Source organism: Bombina bombina, chromosome 3, assembly GCF_027579735.1.
Source record: "Bombina bombina isolate aBomBom1 chromosome 3, aBomBom1.pri, whole genome shotgun sequence".
NCBI lineage: Eukaryota > Metazoa > Chordata > Amphibia > Anura > Bombinatoridae > Bombina > Bombina bombina.
The window spans coordinates 1,169,314,490-1,169,342,047 of record NC_069501.1 but is presented as its reverse complement, the minus strand read 5'-3'; the positions used below and the strand labels follow the sequence as shown (position 1 = coordinate 1,169,342,047).

Here is a 27,558-nt window from a genome sequence, read left to right as displayed (position 1 = left end):
GAAAGAAAAAATTTGGGTTCAGTATCCCTTTAACCATGTAAGTTCTAATAATAGTAGAATAGTACATCCCAAAACAACAATAAACTTTACTATATGACAAAATATCAAACTTACTCATTCAGTATTAAGTCTGGTGCAAAATAAAGCATCTGACCACTGACATGTTTGTACGACCTCCATCCCAATGCAAACACCATCAAACTCATCCAAGAATATTGCAAAAGTGTAATCTGGTCATCAATGTGTAAACTCCTAAACCCTGAGTAAAAAATAAATAAAGGTGAATGATAGGATGTACAGGAGATTATTTAACACATTTCTGAAATGGCTCCAATAGTTCCTTTAGAATTCCAAAAATAATAAAATTATAATCAGTTTATCAAAATAAAAAAATAAAATAAAAAAAACAACTGAAAAGTGTATGTGAATTAAAAAAGGAGACAAACGACCTCTCATTGTAAGCTAGAGTGGCCTAGTATCTTTTAGGTGACTGTGGCTGATTAAAAACAGGTTTGAAAAGGTCTATTCACTCTAAATATAAAATAAACCATCTAGTGGTTTAGATAAGGAGAAACGATTGACTTCCATCAATGAAAGAGACATGAAACCCAAAAAATTATTTCATGATTCAGATAGATTATACATTTTTAAACAACTTTCCAATTTACTTCTGCTATCAATGTTGCTTCATTCTCTTGGTATCTTTCATTGAAGAAGCAGCAATTCAATCCTGGAAGATAGCTGAACACATTACACATGTTAGCCAATGAAAATGGGCATACAAGTTCAGCCCCAAGCTCCTAAGCCTATCTAGATATGCTTTTTCAACAAAGGATACCAAGAGAATGAAGCAAATTAGATAACAAGCAAATTGGAAAGTTGTTTAAAATTGTAAGCTCTATCTGTATCACAAAAGAAACATTTTGGGTTTCATGTCCCTTTAAGTAAGTAAAGAGAGCCAAAGGTCATCTTTTTGTTTGCTGTATTTTTAAGGGATATTTGATACTGTGCTGAAAAATGCTTTTTGCTGTTTAGCTTGTGGTTCACGTGGATGCCTACCACTAATACTGAGCGAGTTGCTCTTATCAGTTAGTGACTAATAATGTGCAGTGCACAGGTGCACTTTCAAAAATCTATTTAAATAGCTTAGAAATATTTTTTCCACTTATCCTTAAAGGGACATTCCAGTCAAAATGTAAATGCACATAGATGAATTACATCCTTGAATAGAAACATATTTGCAATATACATGTATTAGCAAAAATGCTTCTAGTAAAAGTTATCACTGTTTTAGTGTTAACATTTTTCTCTGCACGTGCATGTGAAGCATAGCTAGATATTCTCCATGCACCAGCATTTTAAATAATGTAGCTGCTCAGATCATCACTGGGGCTTTATCATGTCAGCAATTAACACGTTGAGTCACTACCAGATGGTACAAGCACCTTAGACTCTCTAAGCAAGTGCGGTGTTTAAAATGCTGGTGCACGGTGCATACTTAAATACACGTTTGAAACAGCTATAGCTTTTATTAGAAGCATTTTCGCTAATGCATGAATATTACAAAATTAATTCTGTTCAATATCAAAATGCACCCATGTGGTTTCCAATTTTGGCTGGAATATCCCATTAAATAACAAATGGCTAGATTACGAGTTTTGCGTTATGAACGGTGCGGTGTTAACTTGCAAGTTATTGCCACCGCTCACCTCCCTATAGTGCTGCTATTACAGGTTTACAAAAACTCGGCGTTAGCAGGCAATAAGTGAGCGTTGAGCAAAATTGAGCTCCATACCGCACTCCAATACCAGCGCTGCGGTGAGCTGGCTTTATGTGCTCGTGCATGATTTCCCCATAGGTATCAATGGGGAGAGTTGTCTGAAAAAAAGCCTAACACCTGCAATAAAGAAGCGTAAAGCTCCGTAACGCAGCCCCATTGATTCCTATGGGGAAATTTTTTTTTATGTTTACACCTAACACCCTAACATAAACCCCGAGTCTAAACACCCCTAATCTGCCACCCCCGACATCGCAGACACCTACATTACACTTATTAACCCCTAATCTGCCGCCCTGAACTCGCCGTCATCTACATTACACTTATTAACCAGTAATCCGCTGCCCCCAATGTCGTCGCTACCTACCTACACTTATTAACCCCTAATCTGCCACCCCCAACGTCGCCACCTACATTATACTTATTAACCCCTAATCTGCCACCCCCAAAGTCGCCGCCACCTACCTACATTTATTAACTCCTAGTCTGCCACCCTCAACGTTGCCGCCACTATACTAAAGTTATTAACCCCTAACCCTAAGTCTAGCCCTAACCCTAACACCCACTAACTTCATAATTAAAATAAATCTAAAGAAAAATTACAATTAATACCTAAATAATTCTTATTTAAAACTAAATACGTACCTATAAAATAAACCCTAAGCTAGCTACAATATAACTAATAGTTACATTGTAGCTAGCTTAGGTTTTATTTTTATTTCACAGGCAAGTTTGTATTTATTTTAACTAGGTAGAATAGTTAGTAAATAATTATTAACTATTTACTAACTACCTAGTTAAAATAAATACAAATTTACCTGTAAAATAAAACCTAACCTGCCTTACACTAACACCTAGCCTTACACTACAATTAAATCAACTACATTAATTAAATACAATTAACTAAATTACACAAAATAAAAAATAAATTATCAAATATTTAAACTAATTACACCTAATCTAATAGCCCTATAAAAATAAAAAAGCCCTCCCAAAATAAAAAAAACCCATAGCTTACAATAAACTGCCAATGACCCTTAAAAGGGCCTTTTGCGGGGCATTGCCCCAAAGAAATCAGCTCTATTACCTGTAAATAAAAATACAAATATCCCCCCCAACAGTAAAACCCACCACCAACACAACCAACGCCCCAAAATAAAAACCTATCTAAAAAAACTAAGCTCCCCATTGCCCTGAAAAGGGCATTTAGCTCTTTTTCGGTGCCCAAACCCTAATCTAAAATTAAAACCCACTCAATAAACCCTTAAAAAAACCTAACACTAACCCCCAAAGATCCACTTACAGTTTTTGAAGACCAGACATCCATTCTCAACGAAGCGGCAGAAGTCCTCAGCGAAGCCGGCAGAAGTCTTCATCCAAGCGGGCCGAAGTCTTCATCCAAGCCAGCAGAAGTCTTCATCCAGACGGCATCTTCTATCTTCATCCATCCGGCGCAGAGAGGCTCCATCTTCAAGACATCCGGCACGGAGCATCCTCTTCTTTCTTTAAGTGACGTCATCCAAGATGGCGTCCCTTGAATCCAATTGGCTGATAGAATTCTATCAACCAATCGGAATTAAAGGTGAAAAAATCCTATTGGCTGATGCAATCCGCCAATAGGATTGAGCTTGCATTCTATTGGCTGTTCCAATCCGCTAATAGAATGCAAGCTCAATCCTATTGGCTGATTGGATCAGCCAATAGGATTGAAGCTCAATCCTATTGGCTGACTGCATCAGCCAATAGGATTTTTTCACCTTTAATTCCGATTGGCTGATAGAATTCTATCAGCCAATCGGAATTCAAGGGATGACATCTTGGATGACGTCACTTAAAGGAACTATCAGTCGAGAAGAGCGCAGGATGTCTTGAAGATGAAGCCGCTCCACGCCGGATAGATGAAGATAGAAGATGCCGTCTGGATGAACACTTCTGCCAGCTTGGATGAAGACTTCGGCCTGCTTGGATGAAGACTTCTGCCGGCTTTGCTGAGGACTTCTGCCACTTCGTTGAGGATGGATGCCAGGTCTTCAAAAACTGTAAATGGATCTTCGGGGGTTAGTGTTAGGTTTTTTTAAGGGTTTATTGGGTGGGGTTTAATTTTAGATTAGGGTTTGGGCACCGAAAAAGAGCTAAATGCCCTTTTAAGGGCAATGCCCATCCAAATGCCCTTTTCAGGGCAATGGGGAGCTTAGGTTTTTTAGATTTTATTTGGGGGTGTTGGTTGTGTGGGTGGTGGGTTTTAAAGTTGGGGGGTATTTGTATTTTTATTTACAGGTAAAAGAGCTGATTTCTTTGGGGCAATGCCCTGCAAAAGGCCCTTTTTAAGGGCCATTGGCAGTTTATTGTAGCCTAGGTTTTTTTTTATTTTGAGGGGGCTTTTTTATTTTTATAGGGCTATTAGATTAGGTGTAATTAGTTTAAATATTTGATAATTTAATTTTTATTTTATGTAATTTAGTGTTTATTATTTTTTGTAACTTAGTGTTTTTATTTTGTGTAATTTAGTTAATTGTATTTAATTAATGTAATTTATTAATTTGTAGTGTAAGGTTAGGTGTTAGTGTAAGACAGGTTAGGTTTTATTTTACAGGTAAATTTGTATTTATCTTAACTAGGTAGTTAGTAAATAGTTAATAACTATTTACTAACTAGTCTACCTAGTTAAAATAAATACAAACTTAGCTGTGAAATAAAAATAAAACCTAAGATAGCTACAATGTAACTATTAGTTATATTGTAGCTAGCTTAGGGTTTATTTTATAGGTAAGTATTTAGCTTTAAATAGGAATTATTTAGGTATTAATAGTAGGTTTTATTTAGATTTATTTTAATTACATTGAAGTTAGGGGTGTTAGGGTTAGACTTCGGGTTAGGTTTAGGGGTTAATAATCTCAGTATAGTGGCAGCGATTTTGGGGGCAGCAGATTAGGGGTTAATAACAGTAATGTAGGTTGCGGCGATGTTAGAGACAGCAGATTAGGGGTTAATAATATTTAACTAGTGTTTGCGATGTGGGAGTATGGCGGTTTAGGGGTTAATATCTTTATTATAGTGACGGCAATGTCGGGAGCGGCAGATTAGGGGTTAATTTTATTTTAGTGTTTGCGATGCAGGAGGGCCTCGGTTTAGGGGTTAATAGGTAGTTTATGGGTGTTAGTGTACTTTGTAGCACTTTATGAGTTTTATATTACGGCGTTGTAACATAAAACCCATAACTACTGACTTTCAGTTTACGGTATGGATCTTGACGGTATTGGCTGTACCACTCACTTTTTGGCCTCCCAGGCAGACTCGTAATAATGGTGCAAAGGAAGTCCCATTGAAAAAGGACTTTTGGAAAGCTGCGGTAGTTACGTTGCGTTACGGCCAAAAAAAACCTGCAAGTCTTGTAATACCAGCAGTAGTGAAAAAGAGCCTTAACACTGCATTTTCACTCATACCGCAAAACTCGTAATCTAGCCGAAATTATATTAACATTTAAACACACTCAAATGCGCATGTTTATGCACACACATACTTATGCTCATCCGTCTTTGTTTTAAGTTTTTGTTTTAAGATAGGCATTTTTATTTTTTTAATGTATTTTTTCATTAAAGGTCCTGTAGTAATTTTAATTAGGAGACTGTGACAGAAGGATTTAACATTAGTAATTCTCTTAAGCTATCTGCAATAGGAGATGTAGAAGCGCTGTTAAAGTTGCTTCTTGGAAACAATAAAAAATCATAGCAATTAACATATTGATTAGCATAATTAAATATATAACCAGGCATTACCTTGAAACAAAAACTGTTACTATTTTAAATGGCTGTGCGTATCTCTTTTAAAAAATTTGAAAGAGTTACTCTACATTGACTTGAAACTTAAAATGACATTAAACTTGAAATGTATATTATCAATAACATTTTTAATTATACAACTTTGAAATATACTGTAATTATTTACATTTGAATTTTCTGAGAAATAAAAAATATCCCTTTAAAATTATAAGATACATTTTCCCACAATCATTAATCTATTTTAGTATACATTTTTTCCCTATAAAAAAGGCTTTAGTTCTAGGGAATTTGACGCCATAGGAAACAGTAAGTGAATGTGGTCATTATTTTGTACATTATTGCCTAGAATAGAAGTGGTCATTATTTTGTACATTATTGCCTAGAATACAAGTGGAGCCGTATTTTGTGTAAAAAGCGCTTGAGTGAAGCTGGTACCATGAGTATATCGCGAGCATCTATGTGCTCGTATTACATGTTGAAAGTAAAGTTTTCTCACTCAAGCTCGAGTATCACTCAAGTTAAGTTAACAGAGCTTAAAGGGACATTAAACACTTTGAGATGGTAATATAAAAAGATAAATTGTATATTTAAAACAACTCTGCAATATACTTTCATTATTTATTTTGTCCTCTTTGCTTGTAATTCCATTCTGAAATTGTGAGCTTTTCAGTTCCTGTTAGAAATGGAAGTGCAGAACACAGTTAAATCCAGCACAACCATTGGCTGCACACTCTAATGACCTATTTATAACTGACCCTAATTGGCCACAGCAGAGAAGGTAACACAAGTTACAACATGGCAGCTCCCAGTGTTTTATAGACACTAAAACTTTACACTTATTTTGTCACTTTTTAAACAACTAATGAAACTTTAAAAAATACATCTGCATGTTAGTCATCGACTAATCTTTTCTTTGAATGCATCATTCTATCTAGCATGTATTTAGTGTTTAATGTCTCTTTAAAGTAAACCGTGATTCCCATTGTGAAGTTACACTTTATACAAATAACTATTACAAAGGCCATTCAGTAGAAGCCGTCGTTAGCACTCACCCACCTTGAGGGCAACTGGGGGCTCCCATCTACTGTATAGTGACAGGCATCGCTGGGGCTTGATGTTTTGCGCGGTGACATCATGCCCAATGACGTGATGACGTCACCGTGCAACTTTATTTAAATTTAACAATGGCAAGTATAGGGAGATAGGGGCATGCTGCTTAGAAGCCTATATCTCAGGCATCTAAGCAGCTACAGACCCCCATGACCCACCGTTGGAAAGGTAATCGCCTAACCTTTCCATACATCTTAGGGATCAGTAAAATAAGTAAAAAAAATATATATTTAAAAAATATTTATATATATATATTTAAAAACCAGCTTAGCACCCAGGTGGGAAATTATTTTTATTCTTTTATGATTTAAAAAGAGCATGTAATTTTTAACAAGTTTACAATTTACTTCTGTTATCAAATTTGCTTCAGTCTCTTGATATACTTTGTTGAAAAGCATATCTAGATAAGTTCAGTAGCTACTTATTGGTGGCTGCACATATATGTCTCGTGTGATTGGCTTCCCCTTGTACATTGCTATTTGTTCAACATAGGACATCTGAAGAATGAAGTAAATTAGATAAAAGAAGTAAATTTGAATGTTGTTTAAAATTGCATTCTCTATCAGAATCATGAAAGATTTTTTTGCGGTTTCATGTCCCTTTAATATAAATTAAATATTTCTAATATTAACCAATATTTATAAAATTGTAGATAAAATTATATGCTCACCTGGAAGTGATTTTGACCATTTAACAACAGAAAGAAGCTGTCGTTCACACAACTGATTGAGACTACTTAGCAATGCGCTTGGCGTTTCAGGTCGTGAATTATCATAACCTGCATAAACAACCTCTGGCTCTATACTCTGTAAAATGTGCAACAGTTCTGGAATAAACTGGATTTCTTGAGTTGGACTTGTAGAGATCCTCCGTGTCAGAGCTTGTTGACATTCTGTTGGAACGCTTGTTGTTTGCTGAAACACAATTGTATCAATTTCTCTCCCAGTTTTTACTCTGCTAAACTTTTTAAACTTTCGACCTAGAAGATAAAAGAAAAGAGATTTTGGAATATCTGCATCTATAAAATGTGACAGTTTGAACAGGGGATGGAACCAAATGTAAACAACATTCGGTTCTATGTACTAAAAGGCGAGTGGACAGGCTTCTCAGCTTGAGAAGTTGTCTGCTCGCCTTTGCTCCATATGGGCAGTGGACGAGCAGGATCAGCTGCCCGTATGTATCACTACACGCTCAATTGAGCGTGTAAAGCCTGCCCCTTCTATCGCTCGACCAATCGCGTGAGAGAAGGGACTATCACCCCGAGTGAGCGAGCAAGCTCTCAGTAATTTCCCCTCCCCACCTCAGTGGTGGCGAAGAGTGTAAGAAGCAGCGGTCTAAAGACTGATGCTTGTTACATTGCGTGAAGCATGCTTGCATGTGCGAACCTGCCCCGCAAGGGCTATGGGGCAGCTTATGCTGCTTTGTACATGGAGCCCAATATCTTATGTCATTTAGGCAATATTTACATGTCATAATAAAGCTTATACATGCATTGTAATGGTAGTTTTATATCATTTTAATACCTTTGTATACATACTACCATCAGAAAGATAGTACAGTACTGTAATTAGAAAGGTAATACTTGGTGTTTTAATTAAATTAATAGTACAAAAACAAACAAAAAACAAAAACAAAAAAACAGACACATGCAGATAAGATTGTGACTTACAGGTGGGGAAATATTACTTTTTGATAATTTTATTGTTAAAAAAAAAATTAACGAAAAAGTTTGAATTTCAGAATAAGTTTAGATATCGGAATTCCAGATTTGGGGATTTTCACCTATATTTGTGAATTGTGTGGATTGCAGTAACAAATTTTATGATCGACAGCGACATACAGGATATAATTAGGTCAAAAAGTACAGTTTTTTAAATGCTAAAATGTGAGCCAAATATGAAATTATTAGACACGTGTACAGTCCAAAGACTGAAGGGCGTGCTGCGATATGGAGATAGAATGTCAAGGTGAAACTTTCTTTAAAATCAAAAGAAAAAGTCCCAGAAGGGAACTGAAAGAGGCGCGCTAAAATAGGTTTTGTCAGAGTTCAAAATTTACCAAAGCTAAATGGTGGATTAAGAGAACCCCCTAAAAAAAGAAATACACATATAGCACTCGAGAGCTATTTTTAGCTATGTGTAGCTGTATAAGGATCAACTGGGTATCAGATTGATATCAGTTATTTATGACCAATTTGTTCCGAGATTGGGGAGAGGAAAAGGAGATAATTAAAATATAACTTTTATTAAAGAAATTACTACTAAAAGTATGGGAAACAAACACATTAAAAACACACACAATGGGGCCTAGTTATCAAGCCGTCTACTTTACCTGCCTTCGCCGGTTCAATACGCCCGCCTAAGCTTGCCTACCATCGCCGCCGCGGACCTGCAAAATTTCGCCTAAGTTATCAATAAAGCTGTCAAAAAGCCGCGCACCAAGTACGGGGCGATGAGCAGCGGACTGTGAGAGTTATCCCTCATCCGATCTTGCTGCTCTTCGGCTTTTTCCCAGCTTTATTGCTAGCCTGTGACTAAGCACCCACACTAAACTACACTGTTCTACCCCCTATACCGGCGCCCCCAGAGCCCCCCAAAACTAAATAAAGTTATTAACCCCTAAACTGCCGCTCCTAGACGCCGCCGCAACTCTTATAAATGTATTAACACCTAAACCGCCGCTCACGGACACCGCCGCCACCTACATTATACCTAGTAACCCCTATCCTGCCCCCCTATACCGCCGCAACCTATAATAAAGTTATTAACCCCTATCTTGCGGATCCCGGACCTCGCTGCAACTAAATAAATAGTTTAACCCCTAAACCGCTGCTCCCGGACCCCGCCGCAACCTATATTAAACTTATTAACCCCTAATCTGCCCCCCCTACAGCCAATCAGATTGAGCTCGCATTCTATTGGCTGTTCCGATCAGCCAATAGAATGCAAGCTCAATCTGATTGGCTGATTGGATCAGCCAATCGGATTGAACTTGAATCTGACTGGCTGATTCCATCAGCCAATCAGATTATTCCTACCTTAATTCCGATTGGCTGATAGAATCCTATCAGCCAATCGGAATTCGAGGGACGCCATCTTGGATGACGTCCCTTAAAGGAACCGTCATTCGTCGGGAGTTCGTCGTGGAGGAAGGATGTTCCGCGTCGGCAGGATGAAGATGGAGCCGGAAGAAAGAAGATTGAAGATGCCGCTTGATAGAACACTTCAGCCGAAAGATGGACCTCTTCAGCCCCCGCTTGGATGAAGACTTCAGCCTGATGATGGACCTCTTCGGCGCCACGCTTGGATGAAGACATCGCCCGGATTGGATGAAGAATTCGGCTCGGCTGAGTGAAGACGACTCAAGGTAGGAAGATCTTCAGGGGGGTAGTGTTAGGTTTATTTAAGGGGGGTTTGGTTTAGAGTAGGGGTATGTGGGTGGTGGGTTTTAATGTTGGGGGGGTGTATTTTTATTTTACAGGCAAAAGAGCTGTTTTCTTTGGGGCATGCCCCGCAAAAGGCCCTTTTAAGGGCTGGTAAGGTAATAGAGCTGGTATCTTTTTAATGTAGAATAGGGTAGGGATTTTTTTTTATTTTGGGGGGCTTCGTTATTTTATTAGGGGGCTTAGAGTAGGTGTAATTAACTTAAAATTGTTGTAATATTTTTATAATGTTTGTAAATTATTTTTTTAATTTTTGTAACTTAGTTCTTTTTTTATTTTTTGTACTTTAGTTAGTGTATTTATTTGTATTTATTTGTAGGTATTTGTATTTAATTTATTTAATTTATTTAATGATAGTGTAGTGTTAGGTTTAATTGTATCTTAGGTTAGGATTTATTTTACTGGTAATTGTGTATTTCTTTTAGCTAGGTAGTTATTAAATAGTTAATAACTATTTAATAGCTCTTGTACCTAGTTAAAATAAATACAAAGTTACCTGTAAAATAAATATAAATCCTAAAATAGCTACAATGTAATTATTAATTATATTGTAGCAATCTTAGGGTTTATTTTACAGGTAAGTATTTAGTTTTAAATAGGATTCATTTATTTAATGATAGTGTAGTGTTAGGTGTAATTGTAACTTAGGTTAGTTTTTATTTTACAGGTAAATTTCTCTTTATTTTAGCTAGGTAGCTATTAAATAGTTAATAACTATTTAATAGCTATTCTACCTAGTTAAAATAAATTGAAAGTTGCCTGTAAAATAAAAATAAATCCTAAAATAGCTACAATATAATTATTATTTATATTGTAGCTATATTAGGGTTTATTTTACAGGTAAGTATTTAGCTTTAAATAGGAATAATTTAGTTAATAAGAGTTAATTTATTTTGATAGATTTAAATTATATTTATGTTAGGGGGGTGTTAGGGTTAGGGTTAGACTTAGCTTTAGGGGTTAATAATTTTATTATAGGTTGCGGCGGTATAGGGGGGGCAGGATAGGGGTTAATAAAAATATTATAGGTGGCGACGGTGTAGGGGGGGCAGATTAGGGGTTAATAAGTTTAATATAGGTGGCTGTGGGGTCCGGGAGCGGTGGTTTAGGGGTTAAACTATTTATTTTGTTGCGGCGGGGTCCGGGAGTGGCAGGATAGGGTTAATACATTTATTAGGGGTGGCGGTGGTATAGGGGGGCAGGATAGGGGTTAATAGGTATTATGTAGGTGGCGGCGGGGGCCAGGAGCGGCAGTTTAGGGGTTAACAGGGGTTAACAGGTGGCGGCAGTGTAGGGGGGACAGATTAGGGGTGCTTAGACTCGGGGTACATGTTAGGGTGTTAGGTGTACACACTTCCCATAGGAATGAATGGGATGTCAGGCAGCAGCGAACTTGAACTTTCGCTATGGTCAGACTCCCATTGATTCCTATGGGATCCGCCACCTCCAGGGCGGTGGATTAAAAACCAGGTACGCTGGGCCATAAAAGTGCCGAGTGTACCTGCTGGGATTTTGATAACTCCCAAAAGTAGTCAGATTGTGCCGAACTTGCGTTCGGAACATCTAGAGTGACGTAAGAATCGATCTGTGTCGGACTGAGTCCGGCGGATCGATGCTTACGTCACCAGATTCTACTTTTGCCGGTCTCTAGCCTTTGATAACTAAGGCGAATCAGCCTCGCCACAAATACGCTGCGGAATTCCAGCGTATTTGAGGTTGACGGCTTGATAACTAGGGGCCAATATGTGTTGACTAATATAATTAAACATATCATATCTATGCAAATAATTATGTATGCTATAGGTGGATTTGAAATTGTGATGTGGTTTACCTAGAGGTTTCAAATAGTGATTTAGTTATTTAATTAAGGTTTACAAATTGTGTTACCTTCACTATTGAAGCACTATTTGGGGTGTATTCATAGATTACTTGTTGTGGAATTAGCTGTTTGATAGTGTTCTTGGAATTTTGTGGCACACAGTATTGTCCCATTAATGTGAAAACAGGTAGCCCTCAGTTTACGCCGGGGTTAGGTTCCAGAAGGAATGGTTGTAAATCGAAACCGTTGTAAATTGAAACCCAGTTTATAATGTAAGTCAATGGAAAGTGAGGGAGTTAGGTTCCTGGCCTATCTCAAAATTGTCATAAGTAACACCTAATACATTATTTTTAAAGCTTTGAAATTAAGACTTTAAATGATAAACAGCATTATAAACCTAATAAAATAATCACATAACACAGAATATATAATTAAACTAAGTTAAATGAACAAAAACATTTGCTAAGCAGCATTATAAACATAATAAAATAATCACACAACACAGACTTCACTTGCATTTTTCTGCAAACAGTTCTTTCTATGCATTCCAATCTGGACTGATTTATAGACAGGAAGATCTTGTTACTTTGAAATCTGCTCGATAGCTCAGGTCTGGTTAAACTGATTAATTTCAGCTTGCTTGGCTTTGCTGCAACACAAGCGGACAGCTCCACCTACTGGCTATTTTAATAAATGCACTGCTTCTCAATGCTTTTCAATAGCAGTCACATGACTGGAAAAAAAGGTTGTTATTCTGAAACGGTGTAAATTGAACCGTTGTAAACCGAGGGCCACCTGTATTTCATTGTGCACTAGTGATTTTCTCTGTGATAGTCTTTTGAGTACTATAATATTGAATGGGTCAAAATTTACTAGTCTTGATTGGAGACAAGGGTTCCAACAATCCCAAATACAAAAGTCCTTGATGATGAAAGGGACCTTCAATGTGTATGGCAAGGCAGTTCCTCTTATACCCGGTGTGTGGGGCAATCTAAAAGGATGTGAAAACAGAAAGAGGGCGCCTCATAGTGTAATCCGTTTCATGCAGTTCGCTGTATCAGAAGAGATGGAAATGCTTACCGGATATATGGGCACCGTACTGTGACCGGTGCAACAGAGCAGGCTAGCACTCAACAGTGGCTAGTACACTGAACGGGATCCCCCTGCTACGTCTTCCGCTGTGGACTTTTGTATTTGGGATTGTCGGAACCCTTGAACTCTGACAAAACATATTTTAGCGCGCCTCTTTCAGTTCCCTTCTGGGACTTTTTCGTTTGTTTAACAGCGGGTGTTTTCTCTGAGGCAGCAGCTTATTTTCATAACCACTGAATGCAATTTTTGTTACATACCTATTGTGGTATAAACTAAATATTTGGTTTTTAATAATCACCTTTAGACCTATTATTGTTATTAAGTATCTAGGTTTATTTAACATTTCACACACTTTATACCAATCATCACATTTTTACACATTTTATTTATATTACTTTTTATCAACATTATGGTTCACCTTTAACACATTGTTTTTCTTTTTAAAGAAACTCCTTTTTTTCTTTTTCAACACCTGCTGCGAGTGATTGCACTCTAGCAGCAGCTGCTATCAAGCAAACAAAACGTGATTTCTATTGAACATACTCTATGGTATGATATAATTCAGATATAAACACCACGTTTTATATACTCACTAGTTTTATTATTTTCACACTACTAATGCTTCATTAACAGGCAGGTGTGTTAGAGATTGACACAGACATTTTAAATCGATATTCTTACATAATATCACTGATTTCATTTCACGGCGTTATTAATTTTTAGTGTTCAAAGTACCTGACAATATTTGTCTTTTTAACCAAGATAACATTGTTCTTTTAACAAAATGCAGTCCAAAGAAGAAAGATGCTCAAAAAGATTGGGCTTCAATCTTTCTAAAGATATATCAGTATCAAATGTTTTATCAGACACTCATGACATTAAACCCATGAGAGACCTATTCTATCTTTTAGAAGAGGAGATTAACAAAGAACACAGACATTGGTGGGATTTAACCACTTTAGAGTGGTCTGAGACTCCGGAAACATTGTTCTTTTAAAGATGATCCATATCTTCTTGCTTTGTAACAATAAAGCGTTTATCTTTTTATATTATTGGAAGTTGTCCTTCGATTTTTTTTTCTGCTATACCTCACGCTTTGACAACACAAACCGTTTGTTTCCATTTTGGAAGCCGTGCAGTGTTTGATCACATCGAAAGACGTAGCAGGGGGATCCCGTTCAATGTACTAACCACTGTTGAGTGCTAGCCTGCTCTGTTGCACCGGTCACAGTACGGTGCCCATATATCCGGTAAGCATTTCCATCTCTTCTGATACAGCGAACTGCATGAAACGGATTAGACTATGAGGCGCCCTCTCCCTGTTTTCACATTCTTTAAAATCAAGTTGATTAATTTTTTAATTTTTCAGAATTAAGTGCTCAAAGTAGCATTCACAAAGTATAATTATAATGTTTTTTATCCACATGTATAGTAAATGTTTTAGCTGTATCACTGTATTTTCCATATAGATGCATATGCAGTTCAATATCCTTTAATGTGTTCCTCACAAGTTTATTAGATACGTTTATATGATCTTGATCAGAAATACAATAAACATGGAATTTGATTTATTTTTATTTTTGTAATTCAGAGTGTAGACAAAAGAGAGCTGGCCGAATGTGCGATATCAAAAATCAGGTGCATTTGCAAACATATTCCTTATAACTAACATTGGCAAGAAGATCCTCAAATACATAATAGCTCTTATTTTAAAATAGGGAATGCAGACAATTAAGAATTCTAAAATCTGATATAAGAAAATCAGAAAACAGAGGGGCGTCTCATGTGTGGATCAGCATATTCAGGTATACGCATGTAGACATCAAGCCAATTTAGTACTCACATTTAACAATAGCACTCTTATGTGCTGGTAGAAGCAAACTGATAGCTCTGTGTGTATCAGCTCACCCTCTCCAGACTCCACCAAGATATGTCAATGTGGTCCAGATGACTCCAGGTGTGAGTGACTCAAAGTGCCCATGTGCAATAATGCAGTGGTATAAACGATGAAAGAGGTGCTACCACTTTACTTGTTGTTAAAAAGGTTTATTTAAAATCATTTTAAAAACAATCAAGCAGTGGATCAAGGGGGCACACACATTATATCCCCCTCTATATGCAACGCGTTTCTCGGCTCCAATACTGGCCGTTTCATCAGGCCAATATTGCTAATTGTATAGGATCGGGCGGATTGATGTCCGTGGCCTCAGAGCAGGCGGACAAGTTATGGAGCAGCGGTCTTTAGACCGCTGCTTCATAACTGCTGTTTCCGATGAGCCTGAAGGTTTGCACAGAAACAGGGGGAGCTTGATAATTCGGCCCCCTAGAGTCATCAGGACCACATTGACATATCTTGGTGGAGTCCGGAAAGGTTGAGCTGAAACACCCAGAGCTATCAGCCTGCTTCTACCAGCACATAAGAGTGCTATTGTTAAATGTGAGTACTGAATTGGCTTGATGTCTACATGCGTATACCTAAATATGCTGATCCACACATGAGGCGCCCCTCTGTTTTATCATTTTCTTATAGTTCCACTCAGACACTTCTGTGAGGAGTAGAGCAGCCGTCCATTCCTGGGTCCCCATTTGGAAATTTTTCAGCTTTGGCGGACTGTACACAGTATTGTGTTGCATCTGGGACTTGATTATTGCTTTATATACCATTGTTTCATAAATCATACATGATTTTACGTGCTTATGCTTTTTTATGTTCGGATTGTATATATCACAGTGTGCGCCCCCTCTCTATTTATTTTTTAAATCTGATATTGATTTGTATAGTGGACTTTATGGGGTAGATTTATAAAGGGTCGAGTGGACATGATTCCCTGTAGCAAATAATGTCCACTCAACCTCGCTAAATGCCAACAGCATACACTGTCTGCATTTAACATTGCACAGGCATTTCTTGTGAAATGCTTGTGCAATGCCACCCCCTGCTCACTCGGCCGCTAGCAGGGTGTCAATCCTCCTAATTGTATCGGGATGATTGCAGTCCGCCACCTAAAAGTTGACAGAGAAGTTAACTTCCATTTCTGGTGTACCAGAAACGATAGGGTGTCGATGTAGCATCCGCTGCTTGTTAAATCGATCCCTATGTGCGTGATTTGTATACAAAGCTGAATTATGAACTCATTTCACCTGTGCAGAATGAACCTACTGAATAGCAAATTGTACTCACTATTACATTTTAAACTGCTACATAAATTATAAAAACTCAAGATAATTTAGGGGTGGAACATCTGGCTTCTAATCTAAATGTATTAGACTCTCTCAAATACATATGGTGTCAATACATGTTAATTATATTTTCCAAATAGTGTGGAAAAATGATTTTAAGCTTTATCCCTTTCTTTATTCTGTATGAGCCTTTATGGAACATTCTAGAAATAAAGGTTTAAAACCTGGCATACTGATAAAGACAGTAGTTATGTACTTCCAAAACCATAAAATTGGATAGATTTAATAAAAGTGGAGCATTTGCTTTTCAATCAGCCATCTTCAACTCCTCTGTAATTTTATTCAACCTAGAAACTCAAAATGCAGAACAGTAACAATGACTTTAAAAGGAGACTTCAACAAATAATGTTTGACAAACTACAAACTGGAGAGAGAGGTTGTAACATGAAACATGAGCCATGAAAATAGTTACTTTCTTCACAAAATGTAAATAAAATATAAACTGCTCTTGATATGAAGCTATGTTGTTTACTTACTATATCTACCTCATGCGTCTTTGTCTATTTAGCTCCCTTTTAGTAATTGCTGTGTTTTTAGTAGTACTTACTGTGACTTAGGCACATATGTACTATAAGGTGAGCAGACAACCTTCTCAACTTGTTGTCTGCTCATATTTGCAGCATACAGGCAGCTGACAAACAGAATCCTCAAGTAATCGTGTAAAGCCCGGCCTTTTTCTTGCACGACCAATTGCGTGAGTGAGCAAACTCGGGGCGATTTGTCTCCGCCTCCTCAATAAAGTATATTATTGTCTTAAGACAGGGGTAATCCCGAGATGTCACATATGAATTAAAATCCTTTTTTGAGCATCAATACCCTGTGAGTGTATCCATTCTTGGGGGGATTTATGTATATATATATATATATATATATATATATATATATATATATATATATATATATATATATATATATATATGCATACTTTACATAATACATTTATTACCAGGTGCAGGGACTCACTCTCACTCAAGATTTTCTCCCAGCTAGAGCCGACAAAACCATGTGCACTGTCACAACCACACCCGCGCCCCCCCCCCCCAGCCCCAGGCCCCTTCAGTCTGACAGTGACTCTGAGGCTGAGCTGACTGAGGGGGGGCATGGTCATGCACGGTGAGCTCACTGAGTGAGCTCACCGTGCATGACCATGCCCCCCCTCAGTCTGACTCTGAGGAGCTCACCGTGCCCCTGCAGCCCCCCCTCAGTCTGTGTGTGAAGCTTTAACTTACCTTCCACTCCATTCTTCTTCACTCGGTAGTCACTGGCTGTGACACTGCTGCTGCCAGTCTGCCGTGCTTTCCAGAGTCTCCCACTGGACCCAGGGCTTTCCACAGACCACACTCCAGACTTCTGCTACTGACAGACTGCACCGCACGTGCAGTCACAAGACAATTGATAAATGTGCGTGCGCAGCGTGCAGCCAGTCAGGAGGGAGCAGATATCAGTGCGCACCAAAATGCAAAGTTCCAGCCGGGGCAGGCAGCGTACACCGCTCTGATCAAAGAAAGTGACAATTGGCTGCCCTAGTGCCCCCTGGGCCCCTGGTCATTATGAAAATGTGAATCGAACATGTCATAATAAGTTTTTTTTTGGGGAAAAAAAATAAAATAAATAATAATAAAAAAACACCACCTGTCTTGTTGGGCCCCCCTGTTTGGGAGAACTGCTTGGCCCGATCGCAATGGCGACCTTCACATCACCATTAGTTACGCCCCTGGTTGCATGCCAGCCCCAGTCAGATTCAGACGAGTTCTGAATCTGATTGGCTGAGAGTCAGACTAGTAGTGAGAGGCGGCCAGGACGGAGGCTAGCCTCCTGTGGAAGCGTATGGGGCGCATTGGAGAGCACTGCATTAGCACCTTTTCTCCTCTGGTGGCAGTCTCTCAGGGTCCAATACACTTCCACAGTAGTCAATGCATTCATATTGCGCAATGCAAGGACAGCCGGCTGTCCTTGTCTTGCGCAATATGAATGTATTGATGTATAAACAAACAGTGAGTCAGTTTTAATAAAATTTACACACAGAATCATGATTTTGGTGGAGGGGTGGGGGGGTAGGGGGGGTCACCTTATTTTATAAAAAAAAAAATATGAAAAAAAAAATAATATTTTTTTAATTTTTTAATTTTAAATAAATGCTGCCTGTAATTACATAGATTGGCCAGGGGAGGCGCTGCCTCACCTGCCTCCTGTGACTGCACGTCACTGATATATATATATATACGTATTTATTTATGTGTTTATATGCATACTTATATATGTAAATACATAAATAGATATGTACACACAAATGTACATATAGATTTATATATATATATATGTGTGTGTATATATATATATATATATATTACCAACTCCTCTAGGTGAATCCACCCTCCTGGGCCGTCTGCCTTGGTGCAAAATGTAGATAATAGACAGCAAACAAATGCACTCACAGTTCTTTGTTTCAAAGTGTCAAAACAATTTATTTGACGTTTCGGGGATCAGATCTGATGAAGGGGACGTGCTGATCCCCTTAACGTCAAATAAATTGTTTTGACACTTTGAAACAAAGACCTGTGTGTGCATTCGTTTGCTGTCTATATATATAAATATATATATACATATACATATTTAGACATGTGTATATTTGTATCTCCATGTTAAAGTCTTCTGTAGCTTTTGTTTCCTTTCTAACAGCTGAGACCTCATATCCTTGAACTCTTATAACTACTTTTAAATGTAATTTTTATGTTTTTTGTGCAACTTTTTAGTCGAGTTTACCAGAGCTCTGTGGTCGCGCTATCATGACGTGGGTTAAATAAATTTGCAGTTAAGTAAATGCGTAATATGCACGCTAGATCTGATGCTTACAAAGAGCCACAATAAACCCCCTTAGCACTCGCTCGCAACAGTTAGCAAGCCACTCGTAATCTAGCCCTTTTTGTGTTATATTCTTACAATCATTGTTGCAAACACTGTTGCCCGATAGTGCTTAAGAAACATACATGCTTATGAGCATACCTAGGTATGCTCTCATGTAAAGGAGCTAAGTTTCATCAATTGATACAAAAAAAAGTAAATTTTTCTGCACAACTAGAAAACAATAACTACTCACTATGTAATTTCATTTCATCGTGTTCCTGTTCTTTTATAGTTGTGCACATCAGTTCAATGTCCCTTTATATTTCACGTATATTTACATGAAACAGATAAAGTATTTGTCACTGTAAGGCAAAGATATTTTAAACAAATGTAATGCTTGTGTCTTTAATGAGATTTATGTGTTAATTTTTTTTACAGTTTAATCTAATTATTTAGTTTTCAACAAAAGCTGTTAATGATACTTCTGCCCAGCCATATATTTACTTAAAGGGACATGCAACCCAAAATTATTCTTTCATGATTAAGATAGAGTGTACAATTTTAAACAACTTTCCAATTTACTTCTATAATTTAATTTGCTTTGTTCTTTTGGTAGCCTTTGTTAAAAAGCATAAACAGGTAAGTTATGGATCAGCTATGAGTATGTACTACTATGAGACAGAGCTAGCTGCTGATTAGTGACTGGACATATATGCCTCTTGTCATTGGCTTACCAGATGAGCTCAGGTAGCTCACAGTAGTGCATTATTACTCCTTCAACAAAGGATGCCAAGAGAATGAAATACATATGATTATTCAGGTAAATTTGAAAATTGTTTAAAATTGTATCCTCTGTTTAAATCATGAAAAAAAACATTTTGGGTTACATGTCCCTTTAATCTTAAAATAAACAAATGCTGAAAACAAATAAGGTAACATGCATCAAACCAAAACCTAAAGACTGGATACAACAGGTCAGTCAGGGAGATTTTACAAAAGAAAATGGCAAATCTACTAAGTCCTAGGGCAATCATTTTGTCTGAATTATATTTTTCTGTTTCCAGTGTGCCTTTAGCCAGTATCCTGGTTTTAAACAACTCCTGCTATACAGGGTCTACTGAGAAGTTTATGAACAAGGAGAAGAATGGAAAGCCATGGATGGGTGAGTCGGTGGAGGAAAAGAAGAGAAGGATGTAAATGGAGCATCAAAGAGAAAAGGGGAAGAAAGATGTGAAGAGAAAGCGATGGGAAGATGAAATGGGGAAGGTATGAAATGAAGTGAGAGATAATTTGCATAATATGCAAGTAGATAAGAACTAATGGAATGGTTCATATAGTGGGATTTTTTGACATGTAGAGCATTCTTTAAATGTAGTCTTAATGACCTGATACAGATACAGTATAACAAGCAACATGCCTGATAAAACAGCCATCTTCTACTTAAGGCAGAGAAACGTGTAACATTCTTTTAAACAACATTAGATTAGTTGGATAATAGATTTATATTGTTTGGGGTACTATACAGGAGTTGAGTCAGCTTGGGGGAATCAGAGGCCCCAGATTGCATATAGATAGATAAATGCTGCAGATATTTAACTCTTTACATGCATATTATTGGCCTATTATTTTAGGTGATTGTAGACTTGCAACTGGCAACTATGCCCCATTTTTGCTAAAGAAGACCTATTTGTTTCTTGGCTTGAAATTGGAAATTTAAAGGGACAGTCTAGTCCAAAAAAACTTTCATGATTCAGATAGGGCATGTAATTTTAAACAATTTTCCTATTTACTTTTTTTTTTTTTACCAATTTTGCTTTGTTCTCTTGGTATTCTTAGTTGAAAGCTAAACCTAGGGGGTTCATATGCTAATTTCTAAGCCCTAAAAGGCTGTCTCTTATCTCAGAGCATATTGACAGTTTTTCACCACTAGAGGGTGTTAGTTCATGTGTTTCATATAGATAACACTGTGCTCATGCACATGGAGTTCCTAGAAGCTAGCACTGATTGGCTAAAATTCAAGTCTGTCAAAAGAACTGAAATAAGGGGCAGTTTGCAGAGGCTTAGATACAAGATAGAGACGTAAAAAATATATTAATATAACTGTGTTGGTTATGCAAAACTAGGGAATGGGTAATAAAATAAAACAATAACAATTCTGGTGTAGACTGTCCCTTTAAGCATAGATACCAAGTGGATTTTATCGTTCTCGAGTGCTAACTGCTTAAAGGGACATGAAATCCCAAATTGTTCTTATATGATTCCGATAGAGAATACAATTTTAAACAACTTTCCAATTTACTTCTATTATTTATTTTGCTTCCTTCTCTTGTTATCCTTTGCTGAAAGGTTTATCTATTTAAACTCAGGAACAGCAAAGAACCTAGGTTCTCGTTGTTAATTGGTGGCTGCAGATATATAACGATTGTCATTGGCTCACCCATGTGTTCAGTTAGAAACCAGTAGTGCATCGCTGCTCCTTCAACAAATGATACCAAGAGAATAAAGCAAATTAGATAATAGCAGTAAATTAGAAAGGTGTTTAAAATTTTATTCTCTATCTGAATCATGAAATAATTTTTTGGGGTTTCATGTCCCTTTAAGGTAAATCAATAGTGCTCCCATGCTAACACTAGTATTACAAGTTAAAAGTAAAAATTTAGCATGAGAATTAAATACTCAGGTACGTTAACATCTGGAACTCGGATATCACGACCACGTTAACTCCCTTTGCCCATTGACTTCTATAGGGCATGCTAAAAAACTTTAATTTTTATCCCTTACGAGCTAACTCGACGGAGTGCTAGACCAATACTTGAAATACCTATGTACTTCATTTAGAAGAAAATGGTCTTTTAATTTTTAAATATGTATCTGTCCATTTTTTTGTAAAATATATATCTACACCCATATATCTATATGAATACATAAAGATATAGATAGATAGATATTGTATATACAGATATATAAATAAATATATATTTAAAAATATATAGAATATTTTTTTCTAGGTGTAGAAGATAGGAAATTGAAATGAATATATTACCCCCCCCCCCATAAAACATTAAAATTGTTTAAAAATGATATTGCATATTCAAGGTATTTGACTGGGTAGGCCCCAAAAGTGTATTTTTGAGGATTAATTTTATTATTGAACAACAACCATGTTCTCAATGAACCCAAAAAACTCATTAATATCAAAGCTGAATATTTTTGGAAGTAGTTTTTAGTTTGTTTTTAGTTTTAGCTATTTTAGGGGGATATCTGTGTGTGCAGGTGACTATTACTGTGCATAATTATTAGGCAACTTAACAAAAAACAAATATATACCCATTTCAATTATTTATTTTTACCAGTGAAACCAATATAACATCTCAACATTCACAAATATACATTTCTGACATTCAAAAACAAATCAGTGACCAATATAGCCACCTTTCTTTGCAAGGACACTCAAAAGCCTGCCATCCATGGATTCTGTCAGTGTTTTGATCTGTTCACCATCAACATTGCGTGCAGCAGCAACCACAGCCTCCCAGACACTGTTCAGAGAGGTGTACTGTTTTCCCTCCTTGTAAATCTCACATTTGATGATGGACCACAGGTTCTCAATGGGGTTCAGATCAGGTGAACAAGGAGGCCATGTCATTAGATTTTCTTCTTTTATACCCTTTCTTGCCAGCCACGCTGTGGAGTACTTGGACGCATGTGATGGAGCATTGTCCTGCATGAAAATCATGTTTTTCTTGAAGGATGCAGACTTCTTCCTGTATCACTGCTTGAAGAAGGTGTCTTCCAGAAACTGGCAGTAGGACTGGGAGTTGAGCTTGACTCCATCCTCAACCCGAAAAGGCCCCACAAGCTCATCTTTGATGATACCAGCCCAAACCAGTACTCCACCTCCACCTTGCTGGCGTCTGAGTCGGACTGGAGCTCTCTGCCCTTTACCAATCCAGCCACGGGCCCATCCATCTGGCCCATCAAGACTCACTCTCATTTCATCAGTCCATAAAACCTTAGAAAAATCAGTCTTGAGATATTTCTTGGCCCAGCCTTGACGTTTCAGCTTGTGTGTCTTGTTCAGTGGTGGTCGTCTTTCAGCCTTTCTTACCTTGGCCATGTCTCTGAGTATTGTACACCTTGTGCTTTTGGGCACTCCAGTGATGTTGCAGCTCTGAAATATGGCCAAACTGGTGGCAAGTGGCATCTTGGCAGCTGCACGCTTGACTTTTCTCAGTTCATGGGCAGTTATTTTGCGCCTTGGTTTTTCCACACGCTTCTTGCGACCCTGTTGACTATTTTGAATGAAACGCTTGATTGTTCGATGATCATGCTTCAGAAGCTTTGCAATTTTAAGAGTGCTGCATCCCTCTGCAAGATATCTCACTATTTTTGACTTTTCTGAGCCTGTCAAGTCCTTCTTTTGACCCATTTTGCCAAAGGAAAGGAAGTTGCCTAATAATTATGCACACCTGATATAGGGTGTTGATGTCATTAGACCACACCCCTTCTCATTACAGAGATGCACATCACCTAATATGCTTAATTGGTAGTAGGCTTTCGAGCCTATACAGCTTGGAGTAAGACAACATGCATAAAGAGGATGATGTGGTCAAAATACTAATTTGCCTAATAATTCTGCACTCCCTGTATGTCTATATATGTGTATAGATATGTTTATATGTATGAATGTTTGCACATAAATATTTAAATAAATACACATTTATATACATACATGTATACATACGCAGATACACATATTTAGATGTATATCTCTCTATTGATCTATCTATCTATCTATCTATCTATCTATCTATCTATCTATCTATCTATCTATCTATCTATCATCTATCTATATTTTTTCAATATAAACCTTTTATGTTTATAAATATAGAATACTTTATTTAATATGTTTTACATGTGTTTTGAGTGGAAGCCATAACATTGAGCTTTAGCACGGTCGAAATATTGATCAAAACTATAGAATGTGCTAAAGCTTCTCAAGTAAATCTATTTTACTTTCATTAGCACTCCATTTGTAATCTGGGCCATGTTTTTTTCTTACATAACACTTTCTTTTTTGGTGTTTTTGGGGCATAAATTCCCCAGCTGTGATACAAGATTGTTTTTCTCTGTGTTTTAATTATTTTGCTTTTCCTGATGAGTATTTCCCTGTGTCTATGTATAAAAACAGACCTCCTGTCATAAATATATTTTAAGTTTAACTAGAGTGAACACACATCCAGAAGCCTGGTGCCTCAAGTAAGTTTATAGCTAAATATGTCAACAACATTTGAAGAGAGACAGAGCCCCTCTTCACCAAATAGCCCTGAGGTCAATTAAGGGCTAGAGCTGAATCAAAACAGAATAAGATTTTTCTAAATATAATCGGCTAGATTTGGAGTTTTGTCGGTAACGACCCGAAAATCTAACGCCGGCTTTTTTCTGGCCGCACCATAAAAATAACTCTGGTATTGAGAGTCCACATAAAGGCTGCGTTAGGCTCCAAAAAAGGAGCGTAGAGCATATTTAACGCAGCTTCAACTCTCGATACCAGAGTTGCTTACGCAAGCGGCCAGCCTCAAAAACGTGCTTGTGCACGATTCTCCCATAGAAAACAATGGGGCTGTTTGAGCTGAAAAAAAACACAACACCTGCAAAAAAGCCGCGTTCAGCTCCTAACGCAGCCCCATTGTTTGCTATGCGGAAACACTTCCTACGTCTGCACCTAACACTCTAACATGTACCCCTAGTCTAAACACCCCTAACCTTACACTTATTAACCCCTAATCTGCCGCCCCCGCTATCGCTGACCCCTGCATATTATTTTTAACCCCTAATCTGCCGCTCCGTAAACCGCCGCTACTTACATTATCCTTATGTACCCCTAATCTGCTGCCCCTAACACCGCCGACCCCTCTATTATATTTATTAACCCCTAATCTGCCCCCCACAACGTCGCCTCCACCTGCCTACACTTATTAACCCCTAATCTGCCGAGCGGACCTGAGCGCTACTATAATAAAGTTATTAACCCCTAATCCGCCTCACTAACCCTATAATAAATAGTATTAACCCCTAATCTGCCCTCCCTAACATCGCCGACACCTAACTTCAATTATTAACCCCTAATCTGCCGACCGGAGCCCACCGCTATTCTAATAAATGTATTAACCCCTAAAGCTAAATCTAACCCTAACACTAACACCCCCCTAAGTTAAATATAATTTTAATCTAACGAAATTAATTAACTCTTATTAAATAAAGTATTCCTATTTAAAGCTAAATACTTACCTGTAAAATAAATCCTAATATAGCTACAATATAAATTATAATTACATTGTAGCTATTTTAGGATTAATATTTATTTTACAGGCAACTTTGTAATTATTTTAACCAGGTACAATAGCTATTAAATAGTTAAGAACTATTTAATAGTTACCTAGTTAAAATAATTACAAAATTACCTGTAAAATAAATCCTAACCTAAGTTACAATTAAACCTAACACTATACTATCATTAAATTAATTAAATAAAATAAAATACCTACAATTACCTACAATTAAACCTAACACTACACTATCAAATTAAATAAAATACAATTCCTACAAATAACTACAATGAAATAAACTAACTAAAGTACAAAAAATAAAAAAGAACTAAGTTACAAAAAATAAAAAAATATTTACAAACATAAGAAAAATATTACAACAATTATAAACTAATTCCACCTACTCTAAGCCCCCTAATAAAATAACAAAGCCCCCAAAATAAAAAAATGCCCTACCCTATTCTAAATTACTAAAGTTCAAAGCTCTTTTACCTTACCAGCCCTGAACAGGGCCCTTTGCGGGGCATGCCCCAAGAAGTTCAGCTCTTTTGCCTGTAAAAAAAAACATACAATACCCCCCCCCAACATTACAACCCACCACCCACATACCCCTAATCTAACCCAAACCCCCCTTAAATAAGCCTAACACTAAGCCCCTGAAGATCTTCCTACCTTATCTTCACCATACCAGGTTCACCGATCGGTCCAGAAGAGCTCCTCCGATGTCCTGATCCAAGCCCAAGCGGGGGGCTGAAGAGGTCCATGATCCGGCTGAAGTCATCATCCAAGCGGGAGCTGAAGAGGTCCATGATCCGGCTGAAGTCTTCATCCAAGCGGGGCAGAAGAGGTCTTCCATCCGATTGAAGTCTTCATCCAAGCGGGATCTTCTATTGTTATCCATCCGGAGCGGAGCGGCAGGATCCTGAAGACCTCCGACGCGGAACATCCATCCTGGCCGACGACTGAACGACGAATGACGGTTCCTTTAAATGACGTCATCCAAGATGGCGTCCCTCGAATTCCGATTGGCTGATAGGATTCTATCAGCCAATCGGAATTAAGGTAGGAATATTCTGATTGGCTGATGGAATCAGCCAATCAGAATCAAGTTCAATCCGATTGGCTGATTGGATCAGCCAATCGGATTGAACTTGATTCTGATTGGCTGATTCCATCAGCCAATCAGAATATTCCTACCTTAATTCCGATTGGCTGATAGAATCCTATCAGCCAATCGGAATTCGAGGGACGCCATCTTGGATGACGTCCCTTAAAGGAACCGTCATTCTTCAGTTGGACGTCGCCGGAAGAAGATGGGTCCGCGGTGGAGGTCTTCAGGATGGAGCCGGTCGTCATCGGATGAAGATAGAAGATGCCGCTTGGATCAAGATGGTTGCCGGTCCGGATCGCCTCTTCTTCCCGGATAGGATGAAAACTTTGGAGCCTCTTCTGGACCTCTTCAGCCACCGGATGATGGATCGCCAGCCCCCGCTTGGGTTGGATGAAGATATTGGAGCCAGGACGGATCGGTGATACCTGGTGAGGTGAAGACAAGGTAGGATGATCTTCAGGGGCTTAGTGTTAGGTTTATTTAAGGGGGGTTTGGGTTAGATTAGGGGTATGTGGGTGGTGGGTTGTAATGTTGGGGGGGGGGTATTGTATGTTTTTTTTTAAAGGCAAAAGAGCTGAACTTCTTGGGGCATGCCCCGCAAAGGGCCCTGTTCAGGGCTGGTAAGGTAAAAGAGCTTTGAACTTTAGTAATTTAGAATAGGGTAGGGCATTTTTTATTTTGGGGGTCTTTGTTATTTTATTAGGGGGCTTAGAGTAGGTGTAATTAGTTTAAAATTGTTGTAATATTTTTCTTATGTTTGTAAATATTTTTTTATTTTTTGTAACTTAGTTCTTTTTTATTTTTTGTACTTTAGTTAGTTTATTTCATTGTAGTTATTTGTAGATATTGTATTTAATTAATGTATTGATAGTGTAGTGTTAGGTTTAATTGTAGGTAATTGTAGGTATTTAATTTAATTAATTTAATGATAGTATAGTGTTAGGTTTAATTGTAACTTAGGTTAGGATTTATTTTACAGGTAATTTTGTAATTATTTTAACTAGGTAACTATTAA

At 37.6% G+C, this 27,558-nt stretch overlaps 1 protein-coding gene across 1 annotated transcript in view; it reads right to left on the bottom strand.

The window, feature by feature from the left end:
• The window catches only part of PGR (progesterone receptor), a 243,421-nt gene that overhangs the window by 64,671 nt on the left and 151,192 nt on the right, over window positions 1–27,558 (bottom strand). The window contains exons 4-5 of the mRNA XM_053708588.1: window positions 7,337–7,645; window positions 115–259 (exon numbers count right to left, since the gene is read on the bottom strand). Of these exons, the coding sequence (XP_053564563.1) occupies window positions 115–259; window positions 7,337–7,645 (454 nt within the window). The remainder of the gene's footprint in view (window positions 1–114; window positions 260–7,336; window positions 7,646–27,558) is intronic.